Source organism: Macaca thibetana, chromosome 14, assembly GCF_024542745.1.
Source record: "Macaca thibetana thibetana isolate TM-01 chromosome 14, ASM2454274v1, whole genome shotgun sequence".
NCBI lineage: Eukaryota > Metazoa > Chordata > Mammalia > Primates > Cercopithecidae > Macaca > Macaca thibetana.
Genome location: NC_065591.1, coordinates 81,843,396 through 81,859,940, shown reverse-complemented (window position 1 = coordinate 81,859,940; position 16,545 = coordinate 81,843,396). Strand labels below are relative to the sequence as shown.

Below are 16,545 nucleotides of genomic sequence, written 5' to 3'. Positions count from 1 at the left end.
TTCAACGTAGAAGAGCACACTAATAATGCAGGATTATTTATATATGTAGTGAGAATTGAAAATAAAGCCCAGCATAGAAGGTCAAATAATATTAACTCAAAGGATAGATCAGTACAATTAAACATGATGGATAAGTGTGATATAGTTAGATAAAGAGAAAGAAAAACATTTCCTAGTTATCATTGAGACTTCACTCCAAGTTTTTTCCACGAAGCAAAAGATCCTGCCTCTCTTCCATTGATTTTAACTTCATTAAGACATGTCTGTCATCTATTGTTTCACTCAGTGACACTCAGAAATAAAGAAAAAAAACCAGAGAATATATTTGATGCCATGATCATTAATAATGATTTTTCAAAAATTATTTAATAAAGTACCAATACATATACTTTTAGTATTTTTACCATATTTAATAGTGACACAATAAATGAATTTTAATAACATTAGAAGGCAATTGAAGACATAAAACAGAACTTATTTGTCCTGTTTGATAAGGCACAATGAAGAGGGCTTCCTGGGATAAAGCAGTTCCCACAGCAAATGAACACATTTCTGATTTGTCACTGGTCAGAGGTGAATACAGCAAAAGATAGGCCTGAGAGGAGGTGAGAAGGAGCAATTAGGGATGGTGTATATAAGGGAGCTTTGATTAACATCAACAAAGCTCACAGTTCCAGCTTCACAATCCAGGAATAATCCTACGTGACTGGTAGGTCTTGGGACGTATTGCAGTGTAAGTGGGGAGGTGGTAAAGAGACTGAACTGAATGTCATTCTTAACACATGCAAGACTAAAGAGTCCCTCCTCTCCATATATATTGTCATTCTGATTATTCTCTTTCCAAAACTTATTACAGACACCAAAAGCCCAGTTCCAAGAGTCCCCCACATAGACCTCCCAGTAGTATTTGCCGGAGGTGAAAGTCTGAGTACCCCATGCAAGAAAACTTGTAGGTGTTGCAGTGGTATGGGGTGCATTTTGATGGTCACATCCAATACAAATAATTCTCAAATCTCCATATTGAAAGATATGACTGTTGGCTTCATCATGATGCAGAGTAATATCCACTGCAAAATAAATAAATAAATAAATAAATAAATAGAAAGAAAGAAAACATGTGTAGACATGTGTAAATAAGGAAAAATTGTTCTATCAAGAAGTTACTTTACCAGGAAATGTAAAGTCACAAGGACAATTTTGCTTGTAACTTTTAATAAAGTATAGAGATGATTAATATTATCTACAAGACAAAATGCTAACCACAGATATTAAAAATGTTTTGAAAACTTACGTATTGAGAGAGAAATGTAAAACCAACTTCTTTCAATCCAATTTTCAAAGCAAAATTTACACATTATGTTTTTTTGTTTTTATTTTTTTTTGAGACGGAGTCTCGCTCTGTCGCCCAGGCCGGAGTGCAGTGGCCAGATCTCAGCTCACTGCAAGCTCCGCCTCCCGGGTTCACGCCATTCTCCTGCCTCAGCCTCCCAAGTAGCTGGGACTACAGGCGCCCGCCACCTCGCCCGGTTAGTTTTTTGTACTTTTCAGTAGAGACGGGGTTTCACCGTATTAACCAGGATGGTCTCGATCTCCTGACCTCGTGATTCGCCCGTCTCGGCCTCCCAAAGTGCTGGGATTACAGGCTTGAGCCACCGCGCCCGGCCAATTTACACATTATGTACCCTAAATGCTATGCTGTTGTGAAGATCATTACTTAGAAGCGTTTCTTATTCTTAAAAACTAGTGCTATCATTTGGGAAAGAATGTGAAGACTTTCAGTTACGCAAGAAGTGCTCTAGCTAACTGGATAAAAATCTATAAGTACATGTCATAAGTGACAATTTAAAGCAGATTTCTGCAAAATCTTTGAGTGTATTCATTTGAACAGTTAAAATCAGTCTCTCTGTGGTCCTCAATGCTAGCTCGGGGCTGAAGCTGGATTTTAGACTTAACATGTCGCTTATCATATTGCAATTAAACTGAACTTCTTTTTGTTTGTAATTTTACTTGTTTTCACAAAATGATTTCTTCTTTTTATTTTTACCCATTAACTAATTTTTTTGCAATACATAATATATAGCCATTTAAAAAAATAAAAAAAACCCAAGAATCTCCAGTAAACTATATTCCCCAAAAGAATAGTTCTTAGCTGTTCAAATGAATACACTAAAGAAATGTAAAATTTTGTATTTAACATTAAATAACTCACTTTCATTCTGAGCATTGTTTCATTTGCTTCTTTTTAAGATTTGCTACACTACTTCTTTTTCCCATTATGTAACTCAGTACATATGAGGCGATAATGTATTTGTTTTTCACAATCTTTCAAACTTAATGCTGTAAGTCTGCTATAAATACAGATACAGATACAAAAGGATAGCATGATTATATTGTTCACTTATGGCTATAAAGAAGTAAAACATTTGATAAAGGGTGAAATATTACCTATGTGATTCTAACAATAATAATATTTAGATAGTGGGAGTGCTGCCTGTGGGTGGAGACTTACCTCGGAACTGGTTGAGCCTGTCCCTCAGTCCAGTGATGGGCCCTGCACTGAGCTCTAGATTCAGAGGCTGGGGCATGTGCAGCAGCACGGACTCACTCCTGCAAGGAAAAAACAGCAGTTACAACATCTACAACCATAAAATAAATAAAAATCACTATTTGTATTTGAAAGACATTTCATGAGAATCCTTTGAATCCACAAATTTAACAATTCAAAAATTATTACTTCCTATTTGAAATTAATTACTATTTATAGTTTCTGAATTTTAAAGCATGGTGGGGGAGTCTGAGTCAGAATTCAGTCTGATCTTTCTTTTTTTTGCCCCAAATATGTAAGGTTCCTTAGCCTTATGGCCTTGAGAATATTTAGAAATGAAATTCTGAGTTCCACTTCTTGGCAGACTCTCCTAAGATCTTTGTCTGAAATAGTGGGGTTCTGGGGAGACTGCAGCATCTGCTGTTTCCTTTTCAGGATAAAGGATGTGAAACTTGTTCTAGGCAGCGAGATCTGCTTTTTAGAAACAAGCTTCCCTAGGGACTTATACAGTTCTAACACTCCGCAGTTTTTTCAATCTATTTTTCAGAACTGTTAACTGATATGTATATATGTATAAACAACAAATCACCAACACTTTTTCACTGCCAAAATACTTCCCCCCACTTCTCTACTGTTTCCTCTGGCGACTTTCTCACTATCCACAAAACAAAACTTTATCTTTCACCTATGCAGGCTTTTAAGAAATAAAACAAAATCAGGAATAAACATTTTTAAAATTTTATTTCACTATCTATTTATGTATTTATTTAGTGGTCTTGTCTTTTCTGGTGTGGGAATGAAAGTAGATGCAAAAAAAAAGTAGTATCAATATCTTAATCATTTATGCCATGACTTTGGTAGAGCCTGCTTTAATATTTGTGGAAACTGAAAGAACATATGCTAAAATCTAGGTACATACTCACCTGTGTAATATGTCTCCAAAACCCTGTAAAAAAAAATACAAAGAATTAGTGCATTTCACAAGATGCATCTTTCACTAAGTTCAGTGTGAAATTTGGTGTCAGTTTCTGAAGATATTATTTCCCTACCATCTTCTCTTCTGCAAAGCATTTTCTATTTCTTCTGTAATGAAAAACCCAGTTAGTCGTATTGTCATTAATTAATGTCCTGGGAAAGTCTGAGTCTTGAAGACATTCTCTAAAGAGGTGAAGGGGGAAGAAGTCCAGAGGGTCTATGCTCTGTAGTACCCTCGCATAACCTACTCAGTCATCTTTCCCAGAACCTATTACCCAAATGAGTGGACCCAAAAATAATATTAGTGAGATCCTAGATTCCCATAACTTCTGATCTTGCATATCCTCAAATTAACCTAAATGTAAATGAATCACTCACTATTTTATACATGTTTAGCAACCCAAAGTATATTACTGACTTAGATGGGGAATATTTTTTTGGGCTGTTACCTTGACCATTCCACAGAGTTTTGTGGCTGATGGATAAAGTAGGAGGGACCTTTGGCCTGGTAGAATCCCTTGGCGGGGCTATATTCTCCCAGTAAAGTAGCATTAGTTATGCAAATGTGTTTTTGGAAACACATCATGGAAATAAAGGTAGGGAGATGGATTTCAGCCATGAGGAAAATACCTATACATGTGAATATTCAAAAACCTGAACCACGTTGTAAGCTTGTACCTGAAGTAGCTCCACATCTGGTTTATGGCACATTTTCTTCAGCTCTGCATACATTCCTCTTAAAATCTCCCTCCTATGAGCCATTTTGGCTTTACTTAAATGAAGTTGATGAAAAATATCTTTCCCCTTCTTTTTCAGCATCTCCAAATTATGTTTTTCTTCTTCATGGTGAAGTGCAGGCATCTTCTGATACTCAGCTCTAATTGCTTCTAGCCTTAAATTCACATAGTCCTGCAGTGATAATGGGTTAGTCAAAAGAGATATGTATTTATCCATCTACTATTAAATCTCACTGATTCCTTTTGTCTCTCAAACATCCAATAGTTTAAACCTCAGTCTTGCCAGTTCTTAGAATCCACAAATTTTGTTTCTTTCCCTTCTTGTATCTGATCAATTACATTAAATTTATTCAAGATAATGTGTTTTCTAAGATAGTTGGAAATTAAAAACAACAACAAAAAAAACCACTTGGATTTCTCTATTCCAACCCATATTTATGGAAAAATAAGAACAATTCATGCTTGTGAGTTGGAGTATAGAGCTGTAGTTACTAAAAAGAAAATAATTATTTCTATTTCTGACATTCACAATGAGTTGCTTAAACTCATTCTATGTGAAATGACCCTAGACTACCATGTCCAGCTAAATGCATTTCACCCAGCAAAACCTATCCCAATAAGGTTGCATTTATGATTTGGCCATCTTTGTCTCTCTGAATTCATTTCCTTCCATTTTTTTTCTAACTCATCCCAATCTGAAACATAGACTTCTTTGTGGTTCCTCAGGCCTCCGAATATACACAAACTCCAAATTACTGCATATGCTGTTCTCTCCAACTAGAATTTTACACAAACACAAACACATATACATTTACATATATACACACTCATGGTCCACATATATATCCATATACACATTCGTGTTCCCCCTCCTCTTTAAAATTTTGTTTCAATTTGAATTTTTCAGTGAGGCTTTTTTCTGACCACCCTATTTAAAACTCAGACACTCATCTCCAGTTTCCAGTCTCTATTGTTCTTTTCTACTTCTCTGCTTGATTATTCTCCAACAAAGAACCTACCACACTCGAACATATAATGTTTTGCACATATTTGCATATTGACCATTTGTCTCTCTTGTTTGGATTGTACGATTTGTGAGGACGAAGATGCTTTCTTTCTCCTATACTAGTAAACTTTCTAATTTAATATTCAACATAGACTAGGTTCTTATGAAATACTTTTCAGCAAACTAATATTAGCTATCATACCCTGAAAGTATATATCCACAAAGAGAAAATCATTTTTAATATTTTTCTGAAGTCCTCAGAGTTCTCCTTATATTTAGAGACTAGATCCCATATTTCTGGCAGGTTTATATGTCTCCCTCAAGACACAAATCCACATTTCTCAACACTTTTCTCATATGTTATGTATTATTCAATATTAATTAGTTGAGATTCCTAATGTCATGGTTCCCCTAGATTTCTCCTGTCACTTTTTCTGCCTCAAATTTTCCATACAGTTCCAAATACTACTTGTCCACCAGCCTTCAGATTAATGCTGACCCAGGTTCAGAAGGTTCACTTGAGCTTTCCATGGCTGCCAAATAAATCTTGTGCCCAGCATTTATCCAACCAGCACATATAGAATGCTGTGAGATGGCCCGGTTTCTTGTATCTGTTGGTGTACAGCTACAGGTTTGTATGAAAACAAACCAGCGTGCTTTGGGTGACATCAATGGTTTTGTTAGAAATCCTATCTAACAGTCATACTATTCTACAAAAGAAATGAGGCCACTTTTTCTCAATGTTTTCTTTTTTTTTATTGACTCACAGAAACATTATGGTTTGATATCAAGTTCCTATTTTGAGAGTCACCCATTTGCCCACCATAAGCTCCTGGAGAAGGGAGAGTAGTACAGGACTAACCTTCCAGTATCTGGTTCTGGTGGTTTCCATGTTCAGGTTTCTGTGATTTTCACAAGCTTTTTCCCATAAAGACTCCATTTTCTTTAAAAGGTTCTCCTGCAAAAGAGCCATGAATTGAAGCACCAGTGAAGACAATAAAGTAACATGCAGACCGTTTCATAGGGAGGGGGCCCAGAATGAGATACAAATTAAGTCCCTAGTAAATGGCATTTCTTCTGTTTCCCTTCTTGTTTGTCAAATCCCAGAGGTTTCAAGCTAAGAAAGCCCAAAAGAGAGCTGCTTAAAGGGACTCAGAGTTGGCTTTATCCAATCTGCAAGAAAGTAGACCCACAAGAATTTCATGTGTCCTTTATAGAAGTAGATGTTCAGAGGCATCACTTACCCGGTGTTCCTCAGCAGCCCACTCAATGGGACAGTGTTTGTGGTCTCGGTGCTCCTGAGAGCTGGAGCACAGCAAACAGAGCAGGCTCTTGTCCACTTCACAGAACATCTTCTTTGTCTCCCTGTGAATGCCACACATTTGCTCCTCAGAGCTCAGGAATTGCCAGAGACTGGCTTTTCTGGCAAGGGAAGCCATCTTCTTCAAACGAATGTTAGTTTTGAAGTTTCTGTGCTGTGTTGTCTTTATGCATTCAAAGCACTGAGTAAGAATTGGGATGTCTTGCCAGTTGAGGTAGAAACAGGGCCTGCAAAAGCTGTGCCCACAGTCTATGGTGATTGGGTCTATGAAGTAGTTCATGCAGATGGGGCAAGTGAGTTCCCTCTGGAAGGCCTGCAAGATTTCAGAATTCATGTTTCTGAGGAAGAAAGAGCAACATGTCATTTTGGGGTCTGGGTTGATGAAAAGTTTCTGAACATGTGGAGATATGTGACAGCTATAGTTTCTTCTCTTGACACGGTTCATTAAAGCACAGTGAACTCTTCCTTCTGTAACAAAAATAAAAATCTCACACAAAGAGAGTCTCCCGGCTTTATAGGAGATGTTACTGACTAGATGACTCACAGTCCCTTCTGCTCCTAGTTCCTGTCTGTAACATAATACTAACCTATTCAATTTCCCATTTTCTGAATGTGGATCTGGAAATTGGATTTGATTTTAAGTGGCCTAGAATAAACCGTAGTTGTTCCTATTCTTCTTTCACGTAACTGCTGAATAAGTATGAGAGAGTGGGAAAAATCACCTTGGCCAAAGAAATACGAGAAGATGACCAGAGGGTTCTTTTTTTTTTTTTTTTTTTTTTTTTTTTTTTTGAGACGGAGTCTGGCTCTGTCACCCAGGCTGGAGTGCAGTGGCGCGATCTCGGCTCAATGCAAGCTCCGCCTCCCGGGTTTACACCATTCTCCTGCCTCAGCCTCCCGGGTAGCTGGGACTACAGGCGCCCGCCACCTCGCCCGGCTAGTTTTTTGTATTTTTTAGTAGAGACGGGGTTTCACCGTGTTAGCCAGGATGGTCTCGATCTCCTGACCTCGTGATCCTCCCGTCTCGGCCTCCCAAAGTGCTGGGATTACAGGCTTGAGCCACCGCGCCCGGCCTGACCAGAGGGTTCTATGACATATTTTTAGAGGGAGACACAACAGTGGGGCAGCAAACCACCACGGCACATGTTTACCTATGTAACAAACCTGTAAGTCCTGCACATTTATCTCAGGACTTAAAATAATATAACACTAAAGTAAAATAAAAACCAAAACCAAAACAAAATAAAAAACAACCAATCAACAAAATAAACAAATTTTAAAAACCAGCAATTAAACTAATTTAAGTTTAATAGAAGAGAAAAAATAATTAAAGATACTGGGCCTTTTTATTTTCTCGTGGATTAAATTAACTTCTCCTAGGGATACCCAGACTCTGAACTATCATATAATAGGATTTTTGTTAAACTCAAAGAGGTGTAGTTATATTTCTATGGTGTGATGGTGAATTCTAGGTATCAGTCTGACTGGATTAACCAATACCTAGGGAACTGGTGCAGCATTGTTTCTGGGTGAGTCTGTGAAGGTGTTTCCAGAGGAGAGAGACATGTGAGTTGGTGAGCTGAGTGGGACCATCATCCCTCAATGTGAAAGGGCCCCATTCAATCAGCTGGTAGCTCAGATAAAAGGAAAAAGCCAGAGAAACGGCAATTTTCTCTTTCTTTCTCCTGAAGCTGGTTCTGAGGCTTTCAGCTTTGAGCTCAGTCAGGTTACTGGTATCCTCAGGACACCAGCTATATTGCAACTGCTCTGACTCCATAATCAAGCAAACAAATTTTCCTGATGAATTCCCTCTCATGTAGAATCATGTGTAGCTTGAGGACAGATACATGTTCTGCGAAATGTGTAAGGAGGTATTATTTATTTAGTTTTTGAGATGGAGTCTCCCTCTGTCACCCAGGCTGGAGTGCAGTGGTGCAATCTCGGCTCACTGCAACCTCCACCTCTCAGGGCAAAGCGAATCTCCTGCCTTAACCTCCTGAGTACCTGAGATTACAGGAACACACCACTACACATGGATAATTTTTTCTTTTTTCTTTTTTTTTAAGTAGAGACAAGATTTCGCCATGTTGGCAGGCTGGACTTGAACTCCTGGCCTCAAGTAATGTGCCTGCCACAGCCTCCCAAAGTGCTGGGATTACAGGTGTGAGCCACCACTCCCAGCCAGGTGGTTTTATTGTTTTGACATGATAGAATATACTTATACAAACCTAGATGGTATAGCCTCCTACACACCTATGGTGTACAGTACAGCCTATTGCTCCTAGGTTAAAAAACTGTACAGCATGTTCTGTACTGTACACTGTAGGCAATTGTAACACAATGGTAATTATTTAGTATGTAAACATATTTAAATACAGAAAAGGTACAGTAAACATACTGGTATTATAATCTTATGTGACCACCATGTGTTGTTTGTGGTTGACTGAAATGGCTCATGAATGTATCTCTACATATATACATATACATCCTATGATTCTGTTTGTCTGGAGAGCCCTGACTAATATATAAACTATAGTCTTTGTTTGGCAATTTTGAGTCCTTTATTCTCCTTTATTTGATAACACATGCTGAATTTTAGTGAAAGAAATGAAAAATCTTAGAATTGCAAACATTCTCCAGAGGTCATCTAAGTCATTTTAAGGAAGTTTTCATAGTTTAATAAGATTAAGACTCAAGTGAGATCACAATCACCGTCACGTATCCAATTTTATCTTATACATTTGGTCAAAAAATTGCGTTTTGATTTCTAAACTAGGATGTTTTGGGGAGCTTTTTCATTTTTTTCAGTTTCACTATTTTGCATCTCTCATCACTACCTTAGTAATTTAAAGCCATGTCTAAAAGCTGAATGAATGAATTAACATTGATTAACATCTTCTGAATTCAATTTTACAATATTAATTCACTCATTACACATATATTTACACATATCTATGTGTACTTATATGTATTAATATCAACTCCATATATTTATTATGCATACATATCTGTTGCAGCAAACACTAGATATTTAAATTTTTTCAAAACTGTATTGAAGAATGATAGAAAACACAAAATAACAACAATTAGTATCCTCATAATTCATAAAATCTATAGTAAGAGTACGAATTAGAAATGGTATCATTGTGTAGATTTAAGATAATGAGATATTTTTAACATTCTATTATTTTGCAAAGGAAAGAAGATATAATTTTATCAATGTAAGTTTCACTTACTGCTGGGTTCTTTTAATGGTTCCCACAATGATTCTTCAAGAAACAATTCTGTTAAGTACTCCTCAAGGTCAGGAGCTCATTCAATGCAGTACTGAATTTCAGAGGTCACCAAAATACAGCTCCCTCTAAGTGCGGTCCTTCTCCTTTGGAGAAAACTGAGCTTGTCTATTCTAGGTCCTTTTATAAGAATCTGCGAAGACCACACCCACCTCTTTAAGTGGGTGGAGTATTGAGAAAGGTTGAAAATAAGATGATTAGGTTTATGCAGTATTTAGAACACACCTTTGCACCGCTGATTAAATTATCATCACTTCATCATTCTAAAAAACCACGACTGAAATGAATCATATGTAACATAAATCCTATCAGATTAGACATAGACTAGAAATTAATATGCATTTTATACTGTTTATTGAGTTTCATCCAAGATACAGGCATTCCTTTAAGGGCACATTTATTTATTCTAGAGAAACTATCTCCTTGTGGAGACACTCGGTGGTACAATCATAGCTCACTGCAGCCTTGAATTCCAAGGCTCAAGGGATCCTCCTGCTTCAACCTCCCAAGTAGCTAGGACTACAGGTTCACACTATCCCATCTGGATAATGTTTTTTAAAACTTTTCATAGAGTCAGGGTATGATTCTGTAGCCCAGGCTGTTCTCCAACTCCTGTCTTGAAGTGATCCTCTGGTCTTAGACTTTCAAAGTGCTTGGGAGCACAGGCATAAACCACCGTGTCCAGCCTTAAATGCTGCTTTAGTACGTTTATAGGATATTCCCAGAGAAGTCCAACAGGAAGATACAACTTTTTTTTTGTTTTGTTTTCTACCACTCTAAGAGAGATCACTGATTAACCAAATAGCCACACTAATTTGAGGTCTCTTATTGAATTTACAAAACTTCGTCAATCTCATGGGTGAAATGAGTTATTATTTTAGTGCTTTTCTCCACATAGTGCATGATGTTCTACGAATACTAGAAATGCAATATAATAATTAATTTGGGGATTATAAACAAGTTTTAGAATGTATGCTAATTCACAAATACAAAATCCAAATGATAGGGATGGACAGTATCTTTTTTTCTATAACAAATACTTTTGTTGTCATGTGACAATTAAAAAAAGAAAAGAGACTTCAGAAGCGGCTGCTCAAATATTTTCTGACAGAGGAATTCTTTGCCAATAGCCCCCCAAAGACTTAGAGTCAAGAGTGTCAGAACAGTGAAGACAAATCTATCAGCCCTATGTCTACCAAGGTTCAAAAAATCTGTCAAGGTTCAGAAATCAAAGCAGAACCCATAAGATATATTTACAGCTAGGGAGGTTCACATATATATCAAGTGCGAGGAATTGGTTTCCACAGTTGATGGGCTGCCTGAGCAAGAGATCCCGGTTAAAGTCAGTCAGGAAGAAAAATCCTCAGCTGGCTGGATCTCAATGGTCATGATTCAAAGCTTTGGTCCAAAGTCAATGGGGAGCAATTGGAAGATTAGAGTCTCATTTGTAAGTGTTGTTCAAGGAATGCCTGTGTCTTTCTTTAAAGGACTTTCACTGATGAAGTCAGGCTTACCTGGGTACACTTGCTAGTTACAGGAGTAGGACCTTTGGTTACATCTGCAAAATACCTTCCCAGTAGGTCCTAGGTGAGTGTTTCATTGAGTAATAATAAGGTTTGCCTATGCCACAAAGTCCAGTTTCATTCTCCTACTTGTGACTTGCCAATTATCCCAGGACCATTTGTTGAATAGGGATCCCTCCTCTTGCTCCTGGCAGCCCTGAACCCACCCGGTTACAGGACCACAGGCCTCCGCCTGGAGGAGCGCTGCCGCCGGGGCGCGCCCCAGCTCCCCTACCCTGAGCCCGGATGCCTGGCTCCTGCGTCAAGGTGCCAGAAAAACCAGGACCCAGAGCCCGCCTGACCTACCCGGACTGCGCTCTGGCCTGCGAGACACCGCGCTCTCCTCTGCCCTGCGAGATACGTGGAGGGGCCCCTTTGGATCGCGGCCGCTGCCACCATAGTCACCACCATAGTCGCTGCCGCGGGCGTCGGAGAGAAGGACCTTAGGGTGGCTTTCCCAGCCGGCTGCCACACAGGAGATCTGGATGCTTAACCCGCCCGGCCGACAGATCTTAACAAGGTAGGTATCTTGTAGGAGAACAGCTCAACCCAAAGGCAGATTGCTAGTCTGGACTTTACTACAGGCGGGACTGCGGTGATGTTTATAGCACTGAAGTGAACTCCATTTTAAGTACAGAAAGTGGCCTCTCTGCTTTCCCCCCGAAGCACAATCATATTCACCTTGCAGACTTGAATCACTGAAGATGTAAGCCAACTGTTACGCTCAGTTTCAGAGACCCGCTGTGCACAGCGTGGAGACTGTCCCTGGTCAAAGTCTTAGCAAGTCAAGGTTAAGGAATGCGTCTGATTCCCCTGAACTGTACCTTGGAAAGTGAACCAAGGCCTGGGTTTTGCTCTGGAAGCCTGTCTTGCCTGCTTCTATCATCTGGCGCTCTGCATGTGAGTCTTGCAGCCATATGGACACTGCTGTATGTTACTGTCATGATTCTCTGCTCTTCTTTGAGTTCAGACTTGGCACCTTATTTTACTTCTGATCCACTCTCTGCTGTCCAGAAACGTAGTGGACCCATAGTACAGCTATGTGGATTGCTGAGGTTGGAGGATTGTTTGATCTGGGGAGTTCCAGGCTGCAGTGTGCTGTGATCTTACCACTGCACTCCAACCTGGGCGACAGAGTGAAAGCCTGTCTCAAAAACAAAACAAAACAAAACAAAACAAAAACAGAAAGCTGACCGTATTTATCCATCCTTCCTTATTGCTCTAATAGTAATATTCTAATATACAATGAGATTATATACGAGATGAGGATGGTTAAAACAGTATAATGCTATTAAAATATAAACGACTACAGAATTGTGTGTTTGCATTACTCCTATCATTGAAATATCCCATTATGCAACCCATCTGTCATTAAACTTTTGTATCAGGGTTTCTCCTTACAGATGGAGTCAGCCTTTTTTAGACTTTGTTCTCAGCAATCCTCATTAAAGGAGGCATAACTGGATTGTTTTATATAAATTCAAAAAACTTATATCAGGAACTTTTAATATGTTTGTTGTGTTCCATGTTGAGAGTAATTAAATTAAGGACTAGAAAATACACTATGAAATATGATATTTGATATACAGTTGACCTCCATATGATAGGGTTCTGCACCCATGGATTCAACTCATCATGCATTAAAACATTTCAGGAATGTTTTAAAAATTGAATGATTACATTTTCACTGCACATGTGCAGACTTTTTTGCTTGTCATTATTCCCTAAATAATACAATGTAACAACTACTTACACAGCATTTACATTGCATTCAGTATTTTAAGTAATCTAGAGATAATTAAAGTACATTGGAGGATGTGCTTAGTCTACTTGCAAATAATTCGCCATCTTATGTAAGGACATCTGAGGATTATTAGCATCCAGGGATTTTGGTATCTATGGGGGATCCTGGAACCAATTTCCAGTCGCTACTTAAGGAAAGGCTTCATACAAAATTAACATGATCAAAATATAGGTATTTCTGATAATAAGGATAGTTTACTGCACATGTATTTTAAAAATTTCAAAGACCTAAATAAATTGATAATTTTATTAAAATGTAATGAGGTTTCTCACTATTCTGTATTTTTCCGAAGCAAAAAGTGAGTCTTACTTTCTATTCTGGTAATGACATCTTCCCAGGTAACTGTCTGTAGGATGCCATAGGTGGAACAGAGAAAATAAAATTCCAGTTCAAGGGGAAGAAACCTGTGCTCTTGCATTAGCCCATGAGTTTGGATAAACCCACTCAGGTATTCACTTGCCTGGGCTGGCTTGGAAATCAAGGGGAAAAAAAAAATACAGCTTAAAAGAAAAGACATGTGCAGGATTCTAAGAGAGAGTAGTTCAATGAAAATCAAAACAAATGTATACCTCCACACTTTTAAAGATGGTGCAAAGTTTCATAGAAACAGATAAAGAAAATTGAGTAGTCAGTAGGTTAGCATTCTCAGAAGTTGGTGTTTCTGATGCCTTTAGTCAAGTTACTGACCTATCCCTGATTCTGTTAGTGCAAGGCAAAGCAAAGGTGTAAGAGGGTAAGGGAAAGAACCTCAGAGGCTACAAATGAGAAAACTGTTGGCCACATTAACAAATCATTGTTACATTCATAATCTAGAAACACCTGCATCTGGCCTAGAGGCCTTTCTGTATCCTGAGGAAAGACTGGGGAAGAGGTCTTGAGATGATACCAGCAGTCTTCTTGACACAAAAAAGTAGAAAAATTTTCTTGGAGTTAACCAGCATGTCATTTCTCATTGTCCAAGAATCTTTGCAAAATCCAACGGCCCAGTTCCAACACTGCCCAACATCCACCTGTCAGTGATATCTTCCAAAAGTGAATGCCTGGCCTCGCCATCAAGAAAACACTTAGATTTTGTGGGACTTGGAGCAATGTTGAGATCATCAGAACCAAAGAGTAACTGTCTCAGATCTTCAAACAAGGGGAATGTAGCAAGTGGTTATTTTATTATCCCAGGAAATATGAACTGCAGGATTAAGAAAACAGTCACATGAAAACTTAGTGTTATAAACTTCTAATGAACGTGGGCTTTACATAGTGTCTACGTATGCCGGGTTACCACTGGAAATATGGGTCAGGACAGCAGGCACACTAGAGAAGTTTACTGATGTTCAAGGGTTACTCCATTATTCGTAACAATCAAATCCTGAACCAGAAAAATGGGGAAAATTACAAAGTTTCTGGGAATATATAAAGAACAGAAATTATTGCTAAGCTCAGTTACATTCCCTAGAACATTTAAATTTGTGGAATTTTTAATAATTTGAAGATAGTAACAGAAGCAGCTTGCTCTTATTCTCAGACAAATAATGTAAATAATAACTCCTATTTTAAAAAATCACTTTATGTCAGATTTATGGATTTTTCACTGAAGCATGCATAGGTGTAATAAAGTAAAAGAAAATCCACATATGCTTTTTAAAGATTTCTTTGTGAGAATTCTTTGTCAAAGGATCTCTTGAGAAAGGGATAAATCCAGTGAAATTAGTTGCCAGTTTACTTTATGATTGTTGTTATAAATATTCCTCTAATGTTTTTAATATCATTGATGATTATAGAAAGTATTTTTGTGTAATGTTATACACCACTGTGATGCTCAGTGTCAACAACCACAAGCTAGGGCTTGACAAGCTTAGCTTAGGCAGGCATCCTGCTTCCTAAGACCCAGCTTCCCTAAATGCATCCGATAGCATTTCCATTTGTAGTTGGAATCCACCATCTGCTACATACAAAAGCCCCAGATCCTTGAGGATCTTTTCTTTTGCTTCTTTACACCTTACTTTCACCATACACTGTCAGAAATACTTACCTTTCTGCCATAAGTCCTGGCATAATTTGGGGCCATTATGCCAATTTCGTTATACACTTTGAAAATTAAAATTGGAAATGGTAATTTTCTCTGTGTGATTTCTCTATAGTTCCTTGAAACTAATAGCCCTGCCTAACAAACAAACAAAACCTTTCTGCCTTTTAAGAAGGAGAAGACTACATGTACTATGAAGGAGGGTACATTTTCATCATAAATCATGTTCCCACTTCAGTATTAGACTGATAACTGTTACAGTTCTCAAAACTTGAATATAGGAAGAAATTTACCTTTCTAACACATTTCTAAAATTAGGTAAGAAAGAAGAGAGAAAGTCTTAGCATTCATCACAAAATTCACAGTGAAGGCTTAATTTATTAGATTCCTAAGGATGGGTGAGCCCAAAGGTTATAGCAATTGGTATATAGGAAATGGCCATTGAGGAAATATGTTGCATGGATTCCCAAATTTCTAAATATCTAAATATATTGAAATACAAATTCAAAAAGCTTCAAATAAACTTTTTTTTAACTGCAGTTTTTCAGCAATTGAATGAATTTTGAAAGGAAATTTTTTTCTGGGATGTTTTCTACTGTTTTTTTTTTCGTTTGTCTTTTTGCTCCTGGATCAAGAAAAACTGACTTTGTCTCTTTTATTGCTAGACAAGCAATTCACTTTCCAGCATCACGAAAGCATCATTCCAAACACATCACAGAAGGCAAAGAGGATGAGGTCATTTTTCCCAGTGGACTCTGTTTTTCTCAGTCCTAATCTGGAGCAGCTCCAGGTCTGGTTTATGGCACATTTCCTTCAGTTTCTTATACATTCCTCCTACGGCTTTCCCCTTTCATTTCATTCTGTCTTTACTGTCTTTACTTATCTTTTCTTTCCTATTCCAGTCTCTCCAAGTGGCATTCCTCTTCCTCATAAAGTAAATGACAAACTCTCCAATACTCAGCATGGATCATCTTCTTCCATAGATTCACATAACCCTGAAGTAATAATGAAATCATTGGGACACATAGTATACTTTTATTCATGTCTTTTTATTTATTGTTTTATCTTAAGATATTTAGCAATTTGTTGCAATGAATGAACCAAAATTAGGGACTTGTTTCTCTTTTCTTTCTTCCTTTTCTTTCCTTCTTTTCTATGTATATATGTATATATGTATTTGCACCAGAAGTCAAAATCTGGCCTTCAACTATTTGCCCTCAAGTATCTACATTTTATTTAAAAATGGTAATTTGTGATTTGATAATTATCTTACAATACACAA

The 16,545-nt window shown here is 37.7% G+C and overlaps 1 protein-coding gene across 2 annotated transcripts; it reads right to left on the bottom strand.

The window, feature by feature from the left end:
- Positions 1–389: 389 nt before the first annotated feature.
- Positions 390–11,578, bottom strand: LOC126934747 (tripartite motif-containing protein 49D). Of its 2 annotated transcripts, XM_050755540.1 has the most exons (8): positions 11,392–11,578; positions 9,821–10,031; positions 6,508–6,922; positions 6,126–6,221; positions 4,199–4,429; positions 3,469–3,491; positions 2,510–2,607; positions 390–1,067 (listed from the first exon to the last, which is right to left on the bottom strand). In XM_050755540.1, the coding sequence occupies exons 3-8, from the start codon at positions 6,916–6,918 to the stop codon at positions 568–570; spliced, it is 1,359 nt and encodes a 452-aa protein (XP_050611497.1). In that variant the 5' UTR covers positions 6,919–6,922; positions 9,821–10,031; positions 11,392–11,578; the 3' UTR covers positions 390–567. The 2 variants fall into 2 exon arrangements, with proteins under 2 accessions (XP_050611497.1, XP_050611498.1); XM_050755541.1 differs by lacking the exons at positions 4,199–4,429; positions 11,392–11,578 and having other exon boundaries at positions 9,821–9,950.
- Positions 11,579–16,545: the final 4,967 nt, after the last annotated feature.

Coding starts and splice junctions, on each gene's coding strand:
- LOC126934747 (XM_050755540.1), bottom strand. CDS start 6,918: ATGAATTCTGAAATCTTGCAGGCCTTCCAGAGGGAACTCACTTGCCCC. Junction 3,492..4,198: donor CAGATGTGGAGCTACTTCAG/GTACAAGCTTAC, acceptor TTTTTTTTACAG/GGTTTTGGAGACATATTACA. Junction 2,608..3,468: donor TTTGGAGACATATTACACAG/GTGAGTATGTAC, acceptor TTTTCCTTGCAG/GAGTGAGTCCGTGCTGCTGC.